The 20,516-nt window shown below is 45.1% G+C and overlaps 1 protein-coding gene across 1 annotated transcript in view; it reads right to left on the reverse strand.

The window, feature by feature from the left end:
* Cfap61 (cilia and flagella associated protein 61) overlaps positions 1 to 20,516 on the reverse strand; it is a 265,147-nt gene that overhangs the window by 1,968 nt on the left and 242,663 nt on the right. Inside the window, exon 26 of the mRNA XM_026788484.1 lies at positions 10,204 to 10,294. Coding sequence (XP_026644285.1) covers positions 10,204 to 10,294 — 91 coding nt within the window. The remainder of the gene's footprint in view (positions 1 to 10,203; positions 10,295 to 20,516) is intronic.

Consider the following 20,516-nt stretch of genomic DNA (forward strand, 5'->3'; position numbering starts at 1 on the left):
GTGTGTGTGTGTGTGTGTGTGTGTAAGATCACAGAATAGTACTTGTGACTTCTTCCCTCACATTGTGCTTATCTGCCACCAGCTCACCTCCAAGTGCCCCTAGCGTGTCTGGCTTCTTTGACTTAACATAATGTCTTGGCTTTTTTTTAATAGTCTTCTGAAATTTCCTTATGTTTAAATTTCAGTTTTAGCTCATAATAATTGTGTATATTTATGGGGTACCATGTAATGTTATGATGCATGGTGAGATGATTAAGGCCAACTAGCATATCCAATATCCAATGCTGCATATCCTCACCATCTCTGTGGTAAGGATGTTTCAAACCCACCCTTAGGATAAAACTGGAATAACTGCATTATCATTAGCATCAGTGACCAGGCTATACAATAGGTGACTAAAACTTTTTCTTGTCAAAACAACCTCTCCCCTTCCCCCATTCTCCCGGCCTGGTCAGCTCCCTGCAGCCACCATTCTTGGCTCTTCAGATTTTGTGAGATTATGCAGAGCCCGGCTTCTTTCACTTAGCAACAAGCTAACGCACATTGTTGCATGGACCGACTCATCTTAGGGCTGAACAGTGTTCTACTATGTATGCACACCATGTTTTCTTTATCCATTGACCCATGGATGCGCAACTAGCTTGTTCCTGTATCTTGGCTATGGCTGCTGCAGTGAACACTGGAGTGTAGACATGTCTTCCACACACCCATCTCTTAATGAACTCCTCTCGAGATATACCCGGAAGCAGATCTGTTGATCACATGGTGGCTTCATCTGTGACCTCTGTGCTACTTTCCAGGATGGCCTCACTTACGTTCCCACCATCAGTGTTCAACAGGTTTCTTTTGTCTGTGTCTTCTCCAGACTTCTAACTCTTTTCCAGCAGGATTCTAACAGGGTCTGGAAGTGGCTTGCTATGTTTTTAATTTTCAATCCTTAGTGGTGTTAACCATTTTTTTCATGTTTATCAGCTGACAATTTATAGGTTTCCCTTTGACAAATGTCTTTCAGGTCATTTGCCTATTTTTTTAATTAGTTATTTTATTTATTTTGTTATCAAACTGATTTAAGTCCCATGTGTACTGCGGATATTAGGCCCTTATCCAGTATGTGACTGCAAATGCTTCATCACAACCCGTGGGTTGTGTGGATTCTGTTCATTATCTCTCTGCTGTAGGGGCAGCTTTTCAGTTGGACCTAGACCCACTTCTTCATTTCTGCTTTTCTTGACTGTGCTTGGGTTATAGCTAGAAAATTCTTGTCCAAACATCAAGGAGTCTTCCTCCTGTTTTTTTTCTAGGAGTTCTCTTGTTTCTATTTTATAAGTGTTCAGATAAGAATATCAATTTTTTTGTTGTTTTGTATGTGAATGTCTAATTTTCTCATTGTCCTTATTGAAGAGTCTGTCCTGTCCCCATTGTATGGCATCTTTGTTTAAAAAAATCAATTGGCGAGGGGGATGGAAAGATGGCTTAGTGGTTAAGAGTGCTAGCTACTTCTCCAGAGGACCAGAGTTTGATTCCCAGCACTCACACGAGGCTGACATGTCTGTAACTCCAGGTCCAGGGGATCTGGTACCCTCTTCTGGCCCCTTTGGGACCTGTGCATGCAAGTGATGCACAGATATACATGCAGGCAAAACACTCATATAGAAAATAAAAATTAAAAAACTAAAACAAAACACCTTAAAAATCAATTCATTAAATACATTGTATTCATGTTTTAAGTTATCAAAGGAAAGTTTTAAAAAGGAATTCTTCCAGTAGATTGAAAACGTTAACTGCTACTTACTGACTTTGTTAATCAAGTGGCTTTTCCTCTCTTTTTCTCTCTCTGTTGGTGGAGGCGGTTCATTCCTGGCCATTCAGACCCAAAATAATTACACATTTTAAATATTACATTTAAAACACTGCTTGGCCTGTTAGCTCTAGCTTCTCATTGGGTAGCTCTTATATCCTAAATTAACCCATTTCCATTATTTTATATTATACCACGAGGTTTGTGGTTTACTGACAAGGTTAAGGTGCATCTGCCTCCTGTGGTGGCTACATGGCGCCTTACTCACTCCACCTATTTTCTCCCAGCATTCAGTTTAGTTTTCCTTGCCTAGCTCTATTCTGTCCTATCACTGGCCAAATTAGTCTTTTTATTCATTAACCAATAAAAGCAACACAGAATATACAGAAGGACTTCCCACATCCTCTCTCTCTCTCTCTCTCTCTCTCTCTCTCTCTCTCTCTCCCAATCTTTATTTGTTCTAACAAGGGTGAGCTCCCAGCTTCCTGCTTTGGCCATCTGCTGCCATTTTGAGCTCTTCTGGAACTTTATGCCAATAAAGAAAAAAAAAAGAGGAAGGAAGGGAGGGGGGGGGAGGGAGAGAGAGAGAGAGAGAGAGAGAGAGAGAGAGAGACAGAGAGACAGGAAGACAGACAAGAAGAAGGAAGGAAGGAAGGAAGGAAGGAAGGAAGGAAAAAGAAAGAAACTTCTTTCTTCCACAAGTTCCTTCTGGTCTTGGTATTTTCTTTCTCACAGCCACAGAAGCGTAACTAACACAGAAGCCACTTATTTTGTTTTCTTGTCTAGCTGCTCTGGCTGGAATATTCTGTACTATTATTGAATGGAATTGGCAAGAATGGGTGCTTTTTCCCTGTCCCTGATCTCTGAGTATGATGCTGTGAGCTTGTGTTTAGGACAGAAGGTCATGTCTCTGCCGAGAAGATCACAGGCTTTTGTCCTGGAAGATGACTTTGGGGCTCATTATTTTTTCTTGGCTGAGTACTATTACATGTGTGAAGAGACCACATTGGTTTATCCATTGATATGCTGACGGACATGTGGGTGGTTTCCCGTCTAGCTATTCTGAGTGCTTTGCGTATTTGTGTACAGGCATTCATTTGAATACCTTTCACGTCTTCAAAGAAATAAGATACCTAAAAATACAGTTGCTGGGTCAGAGGGCTATTCTCTGTAACTATTTTAGGAATCAAATTACTTTTCATAGTGACTGCTTACCTTTGCATCCTCACTAGCAGCTGTGTGAGGATGCTATTTCCCCCACATTTATTGTCTTTTTTCAAAAAGATTCATTTTCCTGAGTATGAGTGTTTCACCCACATGTACACCATGTGTGTGTCTTATGCAGGTTGAGTCCAGAAGAAGGTGTCAGAACCTCTGGACCTGGAGTTACTGACAAGTAGGATCTGACACGGGGGTGCTAGGACTTGAAGTAAGGTCTTCTGGAAGAGCAGGCAGTGCTCTTAACTGCTGGGTCTGGGTCATCTTTCTCTAGTCCTGTCCTTTAAAAATTTTTTTTTAAAAAAATTGCAGTCACTTCAGTGAATGTGTAGTTGTATGCCATTGTTGTTCTGATTTTTACTGCCCTAATGATTAATATCATTGAACATCTTCTCGTGTAAGTGAGCATATGTGTAGACTCACACTTACTTGTTCGCATATTTGTGTGTTTATTTGTTTATTCTGGAAACTCACTGTGTAACTGAGACTGGTCTTGATCCTCCTGCCTCAGCCTCCCAAATCCTGAGGAATTCCAGGTGTGAGTTCTAATGCCTGGTTACATCCAGGACTTTAGTTTAGTTTTATTCTGTTACTCTATGTGGCTGTCGTTATTTAGTATCACACTGATTTGTTACTGTTGCTTTGAAGGAAGGGTTGAAGTCAGAGAGTGTGAAGCCTTCCACCTTCTTTGTTCTGCTGTCTCTGGAAGACAGTTTGGGCCACTAGAAATCTCTTGTATTTCTATGTGAACCTTTCTACGTCCATAAACAAATGCCTTTGGGATTCTGATAGGATTTCACTGAGTCTGTAGAATGTTCTGGGTGGTGCTGCCACCTTAACAAAACTGTCTCTAATAAGCCTATGAACATGATGTCCTATTTATTTAGGTTTCTGAATCTTCCAGAACACCGGGTAGCTTTTCAGTGTCCAGTGTTGCGCTACTTTAATTAAATTGAGTCCCAAGTATTTTATTTTTTCATGTTACTACAAGCAGAACTATTTTCTTAATTTCATCTTATTCCTTTCATTCTCATTCTATTCATGCAGACAGCTGACTGCGTGTGCTGCTCTTGTATCCCGCAATTTCGCCAAGTGCACCGTTAGCTTTATTATTCTCTGGATTCGTTAGAATTATGCCATCTGAGAAAAGTCATAGCTTTACTTACCCCTTTCTAAAGCAGGTGCCTCTTCTTCCTTCTTCCTTGTTTATTTGCTCTGATTAGACAATCTTAAGTGTCTCCCAGGGCAGTCTGGAACATAAGTGGTAGAAGGAGACATCTTTGCCTTCTTCTAGCCCTCCAGGGTAAGCCTTCAGCTTTCGGCTATTCACCATCAGTCTGATGTTAGCTGTGGATTTTCATAATTTATCAGATATGGGACATTTCCTTCTACTGCTAGTTTTTTAATGTGTGTCTATCTGTGTGAATGCCACATATGTGGGTATGCCCATGGAGGCCAGCAGAAGGCATAGGATCCACTGGAGCTGGAGTTACAGGGAGTTGTGAACAGCCCGATATGAGTGCTCGGATCTGAACTTGGGTTCCCCTCTTAGCCACGGAGCTGCCTAACCCTGACCCTACTGCTGGTGTTTAAATTATGAAGTGTATTTTCATTTTTAAAACATTTCCTTTCCTCCCTTTCTTTCCTTTTTTGTTCTGTTGTTGGAAACAATACCTCATGGAGAGGGTATCTTAAAATTTGCTATATACCTAAGGCTGACCTTGACTCCCTAATCCCTCAGCCCCTAGTTCCTCCTCCCCAGCACTGTGATTAAAGGTGTTGGACACCATATCTGGTCTTACTTTTCAGAGGAGATGACATTGTTCTCTTCCCCACCTCACTGTAGAATACTGTGTTGTGTTGCTTTTTGGTTTTGGTGTGTGTGTGTGTGTGTGTGTACTAGACTACTCACATTCCCAGGGTAAATCCCATGCTGTAATGATGTGTAATCCTTTTAACATGCTGTTGGATTTGGTTGTTAATGTTGCAGTGGAGGATTATTGTTATTATTATTTTTTTTTGTAGGATATCTGTACACTGTGAAGATGCATTGTGGGTTGGTGTACTAAAACAGCCAATAGGTAGGCAGGACTCTGGGCAGAGAAAGAAAACACAAGGAGGAAGAACTCCAGATGACTGGCAGGGTTGCCAGTCGTCCGGAGGACACAAGACATGCAGGAGGAGAGGCAGCAGTCATGAACCATGTAGCAGGATGTAGATGAATAGAAATGGGATGATTTAAGTTATAAAGACTAGTTATAAAGACTAGTTATAAAGACTAGTTAGGAACAAGCCTAAGCTACAGGCTAAGCGTCCATAATTAGTAAGAAGCCTCCATGCCATTATTTGGGGCGTGCCTGGAGGGACAGAGAAAAACTCGTTACAGTTTTGGAAGGGGCTCTAGCAGGCCTGAGCAGGGCAAACATGACGGTAATGCTCGTCCTACCCTTCTCCTCCATTCTTTCTTCCTTGCAAAACCTTTAGATTACATCCCCAAAGCCTATTCCTTATTTGGCCACTTTCTCCTCAGGAGGCTGACAACTGAGGTGGAGCTATAAAAGTACTGAAGTTTGGCAATCGAAAGCCTTCTTTCGGCTGCCCTAATTAACACGCCCAATCAAAACAAACTCATCCTAAAACAGGGTTTCCCTTTTTCCCTTTATAAACTGCCTCTTGCTTATGGGCCACGTCTCCTCTCTCTCCAGAGGCAGTAGTCCTTAGTCCCCCTGGGACAAATATCCCATCCCCCATTCCTTGTTCCTCTCCCTTCTCCCTCATCCTCCATCTCCTGTTTGTCTCTTATTCCCTGCCCTTTGTCCCCACTTTGTGCTGAGACCTTCATCTTGGAGGAGTCTTGTGCTGATTTCGAGGACCCCTCGGTTTTTGCATTTAAATCCATCTTTTTCTTAGAGTTTATTCTTGTGATGCCTTTGCCTGGCTATGGTATCAGGGTAAGAGTCCTCTCTCCTATTTGTTTTGAAAGAGTTCAGGGAAGACTGGTGTTAATCCTTTAAATGTCTGGTGCAAGGCACTAAGGAAGTCATCTACCCTGAGTTTACCTTTGTTGAGATGGGTGTCTGTTTTCATGTGCCCATGGAGGGCAGAGGTCAGCTCTGGGTGTTTTCCTGGGGTGTCAGCCACTGTGTGTCTCTCACTGGCCTGGACCCAGCCATACAGCATGGACTGGCAGGTCAGTAAGTCAGATACCCACTTGTTTCGTCTCTGCCTCCCTAGCACTGGGATTACAAGCAGATGCCACATCACCTGGCATCTATGTGTGTGCTGGGGACTCAACTCTGGCCCTTGGTTTTGCATAGCCAGCACTTACTGACCGAGCCACATTCCCTGCCCTGGTGAGAGGTTTTTGCTTATTGATTCAATGTCTTCGTTATAGATCTGTGGAGATCTTCTGCTTCTTCTTGGGTCAGTTTCTAGTTTCTGTGTTTCTAGGAGTTTGTCCCTTTCATCCAGGTATCTTCTCGCTATTTATAATAGTCTCTGAAAATGCTTTCTGGTTTTTATAAGCCTACAGGAATGTCTTTGCTCTTGTTTCTGATCTAGTAATTTATAAGTCTGACCAAAGGCTTAGGATTTTGTTGATCTTTCAAACAACAGCTTTTGTTCTCACTATTATTTTCCCGGTCTCCAGTTCACTTACTTCTCTCTGCTCTATTTTTAAAGATCTTTCCTTCCTCCCTCCCTCTCTTCCTTCCTTCTTCCTTTCCTCCCTTCTTCCCTTCCTCCCTCCTCCTCTTCCTTTCCTCCTTCAGCTATTCAATTCAGTTTGTTTTCTTACTCTAGTTCCTTATGGATGGTATGGCATACCTTATGGAAGTGTGACTCAGGGCTAGTATTTGAAATCACTCATTCCTGTTTTTACAAATATATTTATTTTTATGTTTATTTATGTGTGTGTGTGTGTGCATGGCTGGAGCTAAAGTTACAGATGGCTGTGAGCTGTGAGGTTCTGCTATTAAGGGCACATAAGTTACTTCTCTCTTAAAGAAATTAGAAGAGTGAGTTTTGACTATACAAAATTTGACTATGGCCAGTGACCTGTAGGCTTCATCCATAGACGAAATGTAATGTTCATTAACATAATTAAAAACTGAAACACCAAGAATGCTATACTCAATGTTTGAGATCCTGTACTACTTGGTGATAAACTAGAAAGGGACATGAACTGGTTAGAAGGTTTAATAAAAAGGATTTCTGCTATTCTTTAATGCAGCTACCCTTTTTATTTTCCTCTTGTCCTACATGACTGTGTGGTCATGGCTCGCCCAGGCAGTTTCAGTGCTGGGGCTGTCACCCCCACTCTTCGTTGGTGGTGGCTGGAATGGTAGAACCATCTTTTGCTCCCCAGCTCTGGCACACATCCCTTTCGCTGCTCTTCTGTCTGGAGGGACCAGCTAGGCCTTGTTCTGTGGGACCTGAAGGTTTTCCCAAAGTGACCCTAAATCTGCACAGCGGCAGGCACCACACCACATACCCCTTCTCTGTGTGGCTTTCCCATTTGACAAATGGAAATGCTAAAAGCAGAATGGTGCCCACCAAGGTTCTTCCCCTGGTCCTCCATGAAGCAGGCCACACCCTCTGCCTGGAAAACCCACAGGAATGATTAGAAGTCCTCGGCGTGCTGGTCAGCTTGGGTCAAAAGCCACTCCTGTCTCGAGTCGGCACAGCAAGCTGGCTCGCAGCTAAGGTCAAGCTGTGGATGAAACTTTGAGGGAGTCTTGAGGGGTTCTGGCAAACGTGACGGGTGCTGCTACGTTTAACAGTTTCTCAACGCTTGCTCAACACTGATGCATCGTTGTTAGTGTGGCCGGCATTTCGTGAGTTTAGACAATGGCGTAATGCTGCGGTGTCACACAGAATAGTCTCACTGTCCTGAGCCACCCTTCACGCTTGCCTCTTCACCCAGGCTTCTCCCATTCCTCCAAATCCCGGAAAAATGGTGCTTTAGGAAATTGAATTTTATTGAAGAAAGTATGGTCTGTGGTAACAATTATGCTAAAATATGTTTAAGTTCTCCGCTTTTCAGTATTTATATCAGAAGCTGGCTAGTAACGAGAAAACACCACCTGTATCCTAAAAGCCCTGAGGACTGTGCAAAGGGTTAATCAAGGAGCTCAAGGTGGGGCTCGGAAAGCTTTGTTGGGGTCACTCGGGGATAAATGAGTCTTTGCTCCTATGGCAGCTTTTGGCAGATCACGTTTTGAGAGGAGGGGAGGTGTCCAAGACGTCAAGTAAAGACAGTAAGCGCTAGGTTTGTCTTTAACCTGAGCAGACCTCCTCCAGGCTCCAGGATGGAGCACAGAGCCTGTGGACCTGTACCCATCTTCAGTATATAAGTACAGATACTTCAGCATATAGCTCTGTGTATCCACAAGTTTCACACCAACAGATTCAATGAACAAGGGACCAAAAATACTTAGAAAAAATTACACCTATATTGACAGTGTTCATGTGCCATTTTCTTTTCAGTATTCCCTGAATGATGTGGTTCAAGCTCCACAAGGTTTTAGTAGGCAATTTAAGTAAGCTAGAGATGATCTGATGTATGCAGAAACATGAGTGGGTTCTATATAAACACTGCTCCATTCTATATAAGGGACTCAAACATCTGAGCACGTACTTCAGCATCCTTAAGGGTACCGTGTTCAGGGAGTGTCTATATATACGCTCCAGTCTGAATGACGTAAGCGCTGTGTGACTTTCGTGCGTGCTCACATTGCTTCTCCCCCAAGGCCGTGTGGGATTAACTGGAAGCATCCAAGCTTGTGGAGACTTTGACTCTTTAATGTAAATATTTCCTAGTGACACTGACCTGCTGGGCTTTTACCTATGTGGACCCTAAGGTGTGCCATTTTCATTTAAACTCTAAAACTATGCTTCCAATTGGAATCTAGTTCAGATTAGTAAATTGCCTACATTTTGGAGCAGGCTCCTGAGGAATCATATTGGAAATGGAAGGGAGAAGATGAGCTGGTGATTTGACCCTGCATGGCCCCAATCCTCCTTTCCCAGCTGGAGAGGGAGAGCTTTGAGTTTGGAAGCTTGGTCACCAAACTACTGCGTAACTCAGCTATGGAGGGTGATTAAGCTTCGGTGTCTCCTTCGGTGTAAGGTCTAGGAGGTCCTGCCACCCACCTTTAAGTGAGGTGGTATAAGCTGGGGCTGGAATATGGTAGGGGCTACATAAATCTAGGCTGTCCAGTATGGTGGCTCTACCACAGAACATGCAAGGTAGAAGGTCCTGTGACCAGAGGGGACATTCTGAAGTTCCTTAAGATATCAAAATGAGATAGAAACTAATAAAGACCCAGGCATGTTGTCTCTCTGAAACAAGGTGGAGTCTGGGATGGATATCCCACCTCCCTGAGCAAAGACACTAACTTTCTTCAAACTTTAAGAATATCAGAAGAATTAGCGTGAAGTTTCACAAATACCTCCTTATCTCCACAGAGGCATGTGCTGAGCTTGGAACATCAGGACATGGCGCCTAGCTTCCAGATAATTCTCTATCATATTGAGGGAGATGTTTTAGCTATAAAAGGAGTGTATTCTGACACTGGGGTGACTTCTCTTTGATATTTATTTATTCATTCATTCATTTATTTTGCGGGGGGGGTGGTGGCGGTTCTTTTGGGTCAGTCTTGTGTAGCTTAGGCAAGTCTGGAACTTGCTATGTAGCAGAGAATCACCACGAACCCCCCAGCTTCCTGCGTCATTGCCAAAGTGCTGGGATTAGAGACACAGGCCCCTAGACCTGGTATTTTTATATTTTTTAAACACACATACACACGTGGTGCACACGCACACACACGCATGTATCCTCAACAATAACAGACAGAAAACTAAAGGAATGCAATTTTCATTCTAGGCAGCAGGAAAAACAACTCATCTCTAGTTTTCAGTCAACACAGTTAGCTGATCATGAAGACAAAGCTACTCATAAAAATGCAAGAGCAATGTAGTGTCCAGAAAAGGGTCTAAGGAAAAGTCACTACCCCTGAACATCACTGTCTACATTGATAGACTCCAGAATTTATTTAAGGAAGCACAGGGCTGCTAAAACACCACTGTGAGATGGGAATGCAGGGGAAAGTCCAAATGATCAGCGGCTGTCAACTGCTCACAATTTGCAAAGGAATAACACTCACGCATCCATTAATCACGCTTACCTGCTTAGAGTTTAAGATTTGGCGCAACTCTTTCCTGAGATCAATAAAACGATCGTGGAAGAGGGCCATGCACCACGGCTCCGTGAAGTAGCTGGTGAGGGAAGAAGAGATTCAGTTAGCTGGCAACCCTCTCATTACCACTAATAAAGTATTTACCTGCTTTTTTGCCTTGATAAATTACAGTTCTGGCCCCATTGCAATCGTTTGCTCATAAAGAGCCTCGCGGAGCAGCCTGGCCAATCAATGCTTTAAATGGATGTTCCTGATGGAAGGCCAGGTTCCGTAATTACATTTAAAGTGGTTTAATTCAGAGCTGGGGCAGGACCCAGTGAAGAATCCTGATTTTATCAGAATTTAAAAGCCTGAAGACTTGTAAAGAACGGCGTCTCCATTATCTACCCTCATTTGAGAAAAACAGATTGCGGGATTGACTGAACTACTGCATGAACAGATTAAATTTGGGTAGAAAATAACACAAATGTTGTTCGTCATTAAGGTCTCTGGATTAATAATGAGCAGAAAACAGGCCACCTCGGCGTCGCAGCCTGGCCTCTGCACGGCTCAGCTGATGCTTACCTGAGCGGCAGGCAGGGAAACTGTGCTTTTGTGTTCGGGCTACTAACTGGCCAACTGAAGGCTGAGCAGATGCCTATTTTATACGGAGAACACCACGGCCCTCTGCCATTCACAGTGATCCCCAAAAATGTCATGCATTTGTGGAAAAGCTGATACATCCTCACGATAACCAAACATGTTTACTAAACTTTAGCCTTTGCTATTTTGTCACGTGAAGCCACTTCGGACGGGAAATCAAACATCCTCAGGGTCTGAGCCCAACTCCATGGGTGTCACTCCTCTCTGGGAATGAACTTGCTGACGCTGTCATGGTTCGTGGGTGCCGTGGGTAGACGCACAGGGAGAAAAGACTGCTTTCCAGCCAGAGGAGCAACAGAGGCAACTGTCCCCAGGGCTACCAGGCATCAAAAGAGAAACATAACGAGTCTACGTTTGGGTCCGCTTCACACTCAGTTGTGACCTGATTTCCTCCTTAATTGCCACCTATAGTTCATCCAACCTTAGCTCCACCAATACTATCTACCCTTTGACCCCAACATCCCCACCATGCTTCCAGGCACTAGGAAAACTATAGGGACCCAAAAGACAGATGTTCCTGTCAACACGGATCTTATATTCCTGAGATGACTAAGGGATGGATGGTATGCTAGACAAAGAAGACTTCACTGAGAAAGAATGAAGCGAAGCAAGGACAGAGTGGGCACCGTTGGAGTAGTTCTTTGTGTAGGGTAAAGGCTCATGGGCTTGCCTCCTCCACCCACAAACTTTTCACCAGGTTTATCTGTACCACAACCTCCAGTATTCGGGGAACACCGAGGAAGATGGAGTGGGAAGGATCGAGAGGAGCGATGTGAAACACTTTCTCTTGGGCGCGACACAGCTGCTGTACTGTGGTCACCAGCACAAGAATTGCAAAAGATGCGCTTGAACATTCGGTCAGGATAGGGGGAGGGGCGCATGAAGCCACACCCCTTCCTGAGGAACTATAGACAGTTGCCAGAGAGAGGAGTTATTTCGTTCAGTGGTATGGTAACTTGTTCAGGCTACAGTAAATACCCCCTACCCAGGCTCAGGCAAACAATCTTAATTGTACTCAGTGCTTTCTCTGTCTCTGTCTCTGTTTCTGTCTGTCTCTCTGTCTCTCTGTCTCTCTGTCTCTCTGTCTCTCTCTCTCTCTCTCTCTCTCTCTCTCTCTCTCTCGTTGGTGTTCTGGTCCTAGATTTTTGGGCCCACCACCAGCCAGTTTCTTCAAGGGAAAGATGGCTCAGAGGGTTGAGGTTTGGTCCATCTCTTCAGCTGGGAACATCTTGAACTAAAGACGCTGAACAAGAGCCTTAGTCAAGACACCCAGGCACCGTTCTGCCGGGACTGTCCCCACCCCTCTTGGACAGAGAGGCTGCAGGGAACTGACGTTGCAAATCTCAAAACACCGCCAATTCCTAAGTTAGAAGCCAGGGGAGCCGTTTTGATTGGTCACTTTATTTCCTTGTGTGTTTCCATGGCTCCACTGTCAGTTCCGACCCTCTTGGTTCGGGAATAGTAACTTATCCTTTCTCTCCCCTTTTCATTCTAGCACTCTAGATCTGCCCCGTTAACCCAAGTACTTTGGTGGCCACCTTCCTGCTGCACTGCCTGTCCAACCGTCCTGTGCTGCTCACTGGATCCTCACTGCCTGCTTTAACAAGAGAGTGCTGGGGGAAATCCCACCTCCCTTAGGGAGACCTCGATGCCCTGGGCTTGTGCCCACCTCTGACATGCCCATGTCCCCACAGTCTCCATCTACCAAGTCCAATACAGGTTCTCGGAGAAGTAGGTGGCCTTAATTCTCTGAAAATACTTTGAGGACTGCACATTGCCTGGGATGGTCCAGGGAGGAGTAGGGTTCTTTAAAAAAACAACTTAAGGTTGGGACTCTCTATGGCTTCTTCCCAGTGCCCAGCAAAAGGGACCTTGTTATTTGAGAACCCACTTCCCATCACAGTACCTTAAAATTAAATAAATCGCACAGATTAAGGAGACCTGCAGTTTTGATTGCCCAGGTGGCAGCATGTTTGGGGAGCCTTGTTCAGAAGGTAGCAATCACTATAGCATACCGTTCTGCCAATATCCTCAGAATGCAACAGTATCAGCCTTTTGTTTTGTTTTGTTTTCAATTATAAAAGAGAAAAGCAAAGGTCTTGGTTTTGGATTTTATGCCCCTCTTGAGTTCTGCCAAAGTGAGATAGCAATGACCTTGAGACCAAACCAGCAAGTTAGTCCTGATCAGAGAACCGGAAGCAATTTAGGAAGAAAACAACTGGCAGAGAGGTGGCCAGTGTTCTCCAAGGTCCCCAGGCTATTTACAAACACACATGGATTATTGACCATCCATCCCTCCACAGTCAGGGACAGTACCTGCTATTAGGAAAGGTGTTTCAGAGAGCTGGGGAAAGGGATAATTTCCTCTAAGGAAAAGAAATTGAACGCAGCAATCTACCAGGCACAGAGTCTTAGATGCAAGATTGATCCTCAGTTCTTGGTTCCTGCTCATTTGGGAAGTGACTGGCTAAAGCCCTGGCTGGATCCCTTTGGAACAGCTAGAAGGGTGGCAGCCCACTTCCTTTACATTTCGCTCCAAAATGTGGTCCTTGGGTGCTTACCACACACAGTTTCCAAGAAGTGTGCGTAGCCTGTTCATCCACACTTTGTTTGACTCTGAGATCCTGTTTGCTTGCGGTAAATTAGGTTTTTGTTTGTTTGTTTTTCAAAGCAGGGTATCTTATTAGGGTTTCTGTTGCTGTGAAGAGACACCATGACCATGCAACTCTACTAAAGGAAAACATTTAACTGGGGTGGCTTGTTTACAGTTCAGAGGTTCAGTCCATTATCGTCACAGCAGGAAGAAAGGCCTCATGCAGGCAGGCATGGAGCTGGAGAAGTTGCTGAGAGTTCTTCCATCTTGACTCACAGACAACAGGAAATGGTCTGTCTCACTGGGTGTGGCCTGAGCACATATGAGACCTCAAAGCCCACCTCCACAGTGACCCACTTCCTCCAGCAAGCCACACCCCCTCCAACGAGGCCACAACTCCCAATAGTGCCACTCCCTTTGGAGCCCTGGAGGTATGCTGCTTACTGACTTGCTCATCAGGGCTTGATCAGCCAGCGCACCATCCCAGGGGTGGTGCCCACAACTGGCTGGCCCTCCCTCATCAATCACTAATTAAGGAAATGCCCCGCAGGACTGCCTACAGCCTGATCTTATGGAAGCTTTCTCTGAATTGAGGTTCCATTCCCTCCTCTCAGATGACTGTGGCTCGTGTCAAATTGACTTAAAACTCTCCAGCACAGGCATATACCACCAAGTCAGGCACATGTCCCCAATTTTTAATTTTTTAAACTTAATACACTTTCCTTCATGTACTAATAAAACATTCTTTTCCTTCTTGCCAAGTTTTTGTACATGTACATATTGTAGGTTGAGCCCACTCCGCCCTCCCTCCCTTTTCTTGTCCTTCCTGCTCACTCCATTTGGTCCTTTCTGTCCCCCTAGAACAACGGTTCTCAGCCTGTGGATCACAACCCCGGAGGTGGGGGTTGGGTGACCCTTTCACAGGGGTCACACATTAGATACCCTGCATATCAGATATTTACATTACAATTGATAACAATAGCAAAATTACAGTGAGGAAGTCGCAATGAAAACAATTTTATGGTTGGGGGTCCCCAAGGGTAGTAGCTTTGGGGAGGTCGAGAGCCACTGCCCTAGACAATTTTATTTGTATTTTCATGTCATTAACATGCCTGCCACTAATATTAACATACGTGACTATAGACATGATTTGTATAAATCTATATAAAACCTGGAAACATGTGTCTCTCTGTGATTGGCTTCATTTACTTAATATTACCATCTCTCCGCGTCCCTGTGTCCCAGCGCACTGGACTTCTAATATACCTCCATTTAAAGGCAACTTTTGTTTTTTACACTAACAAAGCTGAAAGTTGAGTTCTTATATGGGCCGCCTCCTCCAGCAGGTTTCCCTGTTATTCACACCTGACGGGGCTGTTGCTATGGGGACATTTTGACCACCAATGGCCTGATACTGCTGCAGGGTCATCAATGGCCGTGGGGGGGGCGGCGCTCGCTGTGCTGTCAATCTCAGCCTGTGGATCACAACCCCGGCATGTGCAACGACAGTGATACAGACAATCCGTGCTGTGCGCCTATGCAACTGTAGTAGCACACAGATAACTTCATGGCCCTGAAAATCCTCTGTGCTCTCCCATTCACTCCTCCACTCCTCTTTTGAATTCTTGGCAAACTTACTTTTTAGAAAATTGGACTTTATTAAAGAAAATGAGGGATTGATAACAATTTTAACAAAATATTTTCAGCATTTTAGAAATAAATAATATTTTTCAAACAAGAAAATACTATGCTTATCAAACTTGCTCAAAGTTCCACACCATGCACACACACACTACACACACAATGCAACGCACATGCAACCTCGCACCTCATATACATTACATATAAACACACATACTCAAACACACACACACACACACAGCACAACACACCACCAACATACACATACCCTCACAGCACACACATTACATATAAACACACCCCCGCACATATATTACATATAAATTAGCCGGGCGGTGGTGGCGCACGCCTTTAATCCCAGCACTCGGGAGGCAGAGGCAGGCGGATCTCTGTGAGTTCGAGACCAGCCTGGTCTACAGAGCTAGTTCCAGGACAGGCTCCAAAGCCACAGAGAAACCCTGTCTCGAAAAAAACAAAAACAAACAAACAAAAAAAAAACCCCAAAAAAACCATATAAATTAGAACACACCATGTATACATTACATATAAATTAGAACACACCATGTATACATATAAATACACACTCATTACCATATACTGTACACACATACATAAACACACCCAGCACAATACACACACACACACACACCACACCACCACACATACACACAAACACCACATATCACAATATGCCCCCCACGCATTCAAGGGCTATGAGTTCTGGGTGCCTGCAGCAGCCAGCACAGGGATGCCTAGGATTGAGGCTTCTGACAAACACTGCTGTCCCAAGGTAGCGGTCAGACTTATCTGTCCCCCTCCTCTATGGCAAACTTTAGCTTCAGCCATCCATTTGCAGGTGATCTTGTCTTTTTCTATTTCCCATGTAGATTAGATCCATGTATGTCTCATAGGGTGCTCTTTGGCTTCCAGGCCATCTTACCATGAAAAGACTCCTGAGTTGAGTCCCTGTGAGCCAGGGACTGGCCCTGCTTGCTGAGCTGAAGGCTGTTTCTGTCCTTATCACAACCCTGTGCCGCAGCCTAGTGGGTGCTGCGAGCTTGGGAGAAATTTGCTTTTCCCTGAATATCGTCAGTTAAAATAAAAAAGCCCTAATTTGTTTCCCAATTCATATTAAAAAACAGGTGATGAAAACCAGACAAGGATGCTCACGTCTTTAATCTTACCATTTGGGAGGCAGAGGCAGGGGGATTGCCACGAGTATGAAAGCAGCCTGGGCTACATAATGAGACATTGACTGTGGTTGTCCCAGCACAAACAAAATATCACCACAATTGTCTCAAGACAAATAGCCAGAAAAACCAAAATAAAAACAAAAAGGAAGACTAGTCACAGAACAACTTGCCTATCTGAATACCTCCCTAGACACCACAAGGAGAGGGGCAAGAGGACAGACAGTGAACGGGTCTCAGATTTGTTCCCTTCCTAGTCACAGGTGGGATGTGGAGGACAGTCACAAAGTCTCTGGATCTAAACAGGACACGCAGCCTCTGCTTCTTTGCCAGCGGCGGGCCCGCCGCTGTTCCAGGAACTTAGATTTTCAGTTACTTTGCCAGCCACACACTCCCACCTAAGACAGCACTGGGAAATGTCAACTTGTGGAAGCTAGCTAACCATCCCTGGTCGATGTGGCCCGATCATTGAGATATTGATTAGCCTTATCCACTGTGCACTGGGTTATTGACAGACACACAGACACTGCCTGGGACTCTGACAACCTCTGCAGCCTTCAGCCAGGCTGAGGAAAGCAGAGCCACACAGTCGCTGGGAAAAGTTGCACTCCTTGGTCCCAGAGAAAAGTGCAACACGTCTGTGGGCAGAGCCAAGGGCTCCAGCCGCCTTCCTTCCTCAGCCGCCTGAATAACTGACGTGTCTGGTGTTAGCCTAGAAATCATACTTTCAGAGAATTAGCCATTTGTTTTTCAGAGTCTTGGACACTCAGTTCAGGAAACCCTTGAGGTTCAGCCTAGGAGGTGGAACATGAGCTCTAGCCAGGGCTGTAGCTCAGTTGGAGGGAGTTTGCCCAGCATGAGTGAGCCCTGGACTCGAATCCAGTACAGGGGGAGGGAGGAAGGAAGGAATGTGTCTAACATCCTTGCGGATCCAGTCACTGACCATCACCTCTGTGGAGACAAAACCAATCAAAACCGTGGGTCTCCTTGCCTGCCTCACTGCTGTGGACACAGGAAGCCACTGGGTGACACTGGCTAGCGCACCTCTGCTCAGGCATGCTGCTGGCCTTCAGTTGGTTTCTCATTTACTGAGGTCTTTTTTTTGTTGCAGCCACTCGTCAGCTTGTGTGACACGCTACTGCCACTCAAGTGAGTCTCTGGCGTTGCCCAGCCTCAGGACTTTTAACTTTCAGATGGGTGCAGCGATGGTCCTTTCCCCAAAGCCTTACCAGTCCGAGTTCAGGGAGACACACGGACTGTGCTCCGCCCAGGGCAGCATTTTGAATAGAACACCCTTCCCACTACTGTTCTTCAATGGCCCTATCCTACCTCTCCATCTAAGATGCTGCCAATCCCTTCCCGTGTGAGTCTGAAACTAAAGACATTGGCCGAACACTTGTTTGCTGCTCAATTCAAAGAAAGCCTTTCTTTGCCACTGTGGCTTTCTTCTCTGGGGCTGCTCTCCTCCCTCCAGGGACATCAGGATAAATTAATTCACCAGCAATTTTATAGAGCAGTAAATGAAAGAGGGGCGTCATGAGGAGCCTTTGTGAGGGTTCCCTGCACTGAAGCGTGAGCAGAAAGAACAAATTGTGTGTTGATTGTTAAACTGAGGCCTTTTTCTCTTCTTCTCTTCTCTTCTCTTCTCTTCTCTTCTCTTCTCTTCTCTTCTCTTCTCTTCTCTTCTCTTCTCTTCTCTTCTCTTCTCTTCTCTTCTCTTCTCTTCTCTTCTCTTCTCTTCTCTTCTCTTCTCTTCTCTTCTCTTCTCTTCTCTTCTCTTCTCTTCCCCTCCCCTCCCCTCCCCTCCCCTCCCCTCTCCTCTCTTCTCTTCTTTTTTCTTCCTGTTCCCCGATTTCCTTCTCTTCTTCCTCTCTGGTTTTGTTATTGTTTGCTTGCTTGCTCTTGTTTTATTTGTGTTCTGAAGAGGTGGAAGTTGCACACATCCTACTTAAATGAACCTGCTTACTTGTTGAATGAGCCAAGTCAATCAAAATGGCTGACGACGCTATGGTGACCATCAGAGAAAGTGTGCTGGGGTTCCAGGAACTCAGAGTTCCACGGACTGGACCTCATCCTGAGCTGTCTGACTTCTTGTCTGACTTGCAGGGATAATGGCTTTGCTACAGAAATGCATACTGCCTCCAGACCAAAACATTTTGCTTCTTTTAGTGTTTACCTACGTATGATACCACCTGTCCATCCATCAACAGCAAAGGGAGCTGGGTTTGGCAGGTACCACTGGTGGCATCTGTAGTCGGGGATGGCTCTGGGCTTCAGTTCTAAGTACTACCCCTCTTATTTTTATCTCTGATGTTTTTTTTTGCACATCTCCCATTTCGTAAGGCATTAATCTAGTCTGCACTATAGCTCGGCAGCCCATGACTGTCCAGCTACTTATGCTGACGCTATCTAAGCTCAGGCCTAATGGTCTGAGGCAAGGTTGGCATTTAGTTGGGCAGGAGAAGGAATGCTCTTAGGGCTCTGGCCTCCCTTCCTGTCCTTCCCTGCTTACTTTGCTCCTCTTCATAGAAAGCCCAGCAGCTTTCCTCTAATTAGGCCACCGGGAGCCTGGCTAACGTCAGGCCTCGCAGCCACTCAGCCCTGCTCCCAACCTCACCCATTTCCTATCCATTTGCTGTAAGGGAAGGAAAAAAGTGTCTACAGACACAGAGAATTCCCCGGGAAACTCACAGGACAAGGGGACCAGAAGAAATTGCCTTTTGAGAGACCAAGGCCGCGGGGGCCAGTAGACCCTAGAAAGAAGTTTTGTTGCCTCTTTTCCCCTTTGGTTAAATTATCTGCTCTCTGAATTTTTAAGAGTGCTTAGTAGAAATGAAAAACCGCTAGCCAGTGAAGACAGAATACACTTAGGAGACGTCGAAAAGAGTTAAATAGTGAAGGCATAGTGGACAGAATTCCCTTCCCCAATGGGCTTTTGAAAATAATGTGCTCCTGGCTTTCACGAGAGTCCTGTAGCTACAAGAACAAACTAGAAGCCATTCTCCCCCATCTTTGACTCTCGGGATTTAGGGTTTGCAGGATCTACTATGGAGTATACCTGTCTTCGCTTTTCTCTTTCCCCTGTTTGCAGCGCTGAGGATCAAACCTTGCACATGCTAGGCGAGGACTGAACTCGACCCCTTGCTTGCAAGGGTGAAAGTATAAAGGGCACATTCCTGCTTCTCTTTCCTGCCCCCCAGTGTGGGTGATGGGTTATAACCTATGGAGGAGTGAAAGCCCCAAAGCCCACACTGAAATGCATGAATGAATAAACACAGACACAGAGAAGGAGAGATATTTCCTCCTCGTGGCCTAATGCAGAATAATGAAGATAAGATAAATAATGGAATTAGAAAAAAGCCACTATTTGGTGAGCGGCACCGTGATACTTGAATCGGGTTAGAAGTGTCAGTCGATACTCTAACATGGGCAGAAAAAAAAGTAACAATGAAAAATATGATATTGTCATAGCCTCAAGGCACCACTGACTAATCACCATGGCAAGGAAGCACATTTTCAGGGAAGCAGCCCCAGCCCTGCTCTTCTGTGACTCCAGTAAGCAGAGGAACGAAAGGGCCTCTTAGCATCCTAGGACTCCTAAAACTATAATCAAAGAGGATACAGGCCTTCTGTGGCTCTTTCCAAAGCACACAACTTAAAAAGAATAGGGACAAGATGGACAAACCAGAGTGGCGAGGCCCTACAGAACTTAGTTTGTTCTCCGCCCCCATCCCCAGGGTCTTACGATGACGTAACCCTGGCTGTCCTGGAATTCACTATCTAGATCAGGCTAGCCTCCGACTTCTGATATGCCTGCCTTTGCCTTCTGAGCGTTCCACCATGACCAGGTGGACTCGTAGCTTTCAAAAGACATAGTCACAGAAAGAAAAGGCTATGGGGTTGCCCCAGTTGGAGAAGTCTGAGAATAGATAGCATTTAAGGAGCTCCCGAATGGTATCCTGGGGAAGAAGAAGGGCATGAGGACCACAGTGACTGAAGATTCAAACTTGTTCTGAAATAATGTCAGTTTTAAATTCTGGCAGTTGGGTGGCTTAGTGATTTACAACACTTGCCACAGAGACTGACGATCTGAGTTGGATTTACAGAATCCTCATGGGGGAAGGAAACGCCCACGAGTTGTCCTCTGACCTCATACATGTGCTGTGACGATGTACACCCAGACACACATACAACATACAGTGAACGAATACAATGTACACCCAGACACACATACA

Source organism: Microtus ochrogaster, unplaced genomic scaffold (assembly GCF_000317375.1).
Source record: "Microtus ochrogaster isolate Prairie Vole_2 unplaced genomic scaffold, MicOch1.0 UNK3, whole genome shotgun sequence".
Taxonomy (NCBI): Eukaryota; Metazoa; Chordata; class Mammalia; order Rodentia; family Cricetidae; genus Microtus; species Microtus ochrogaster.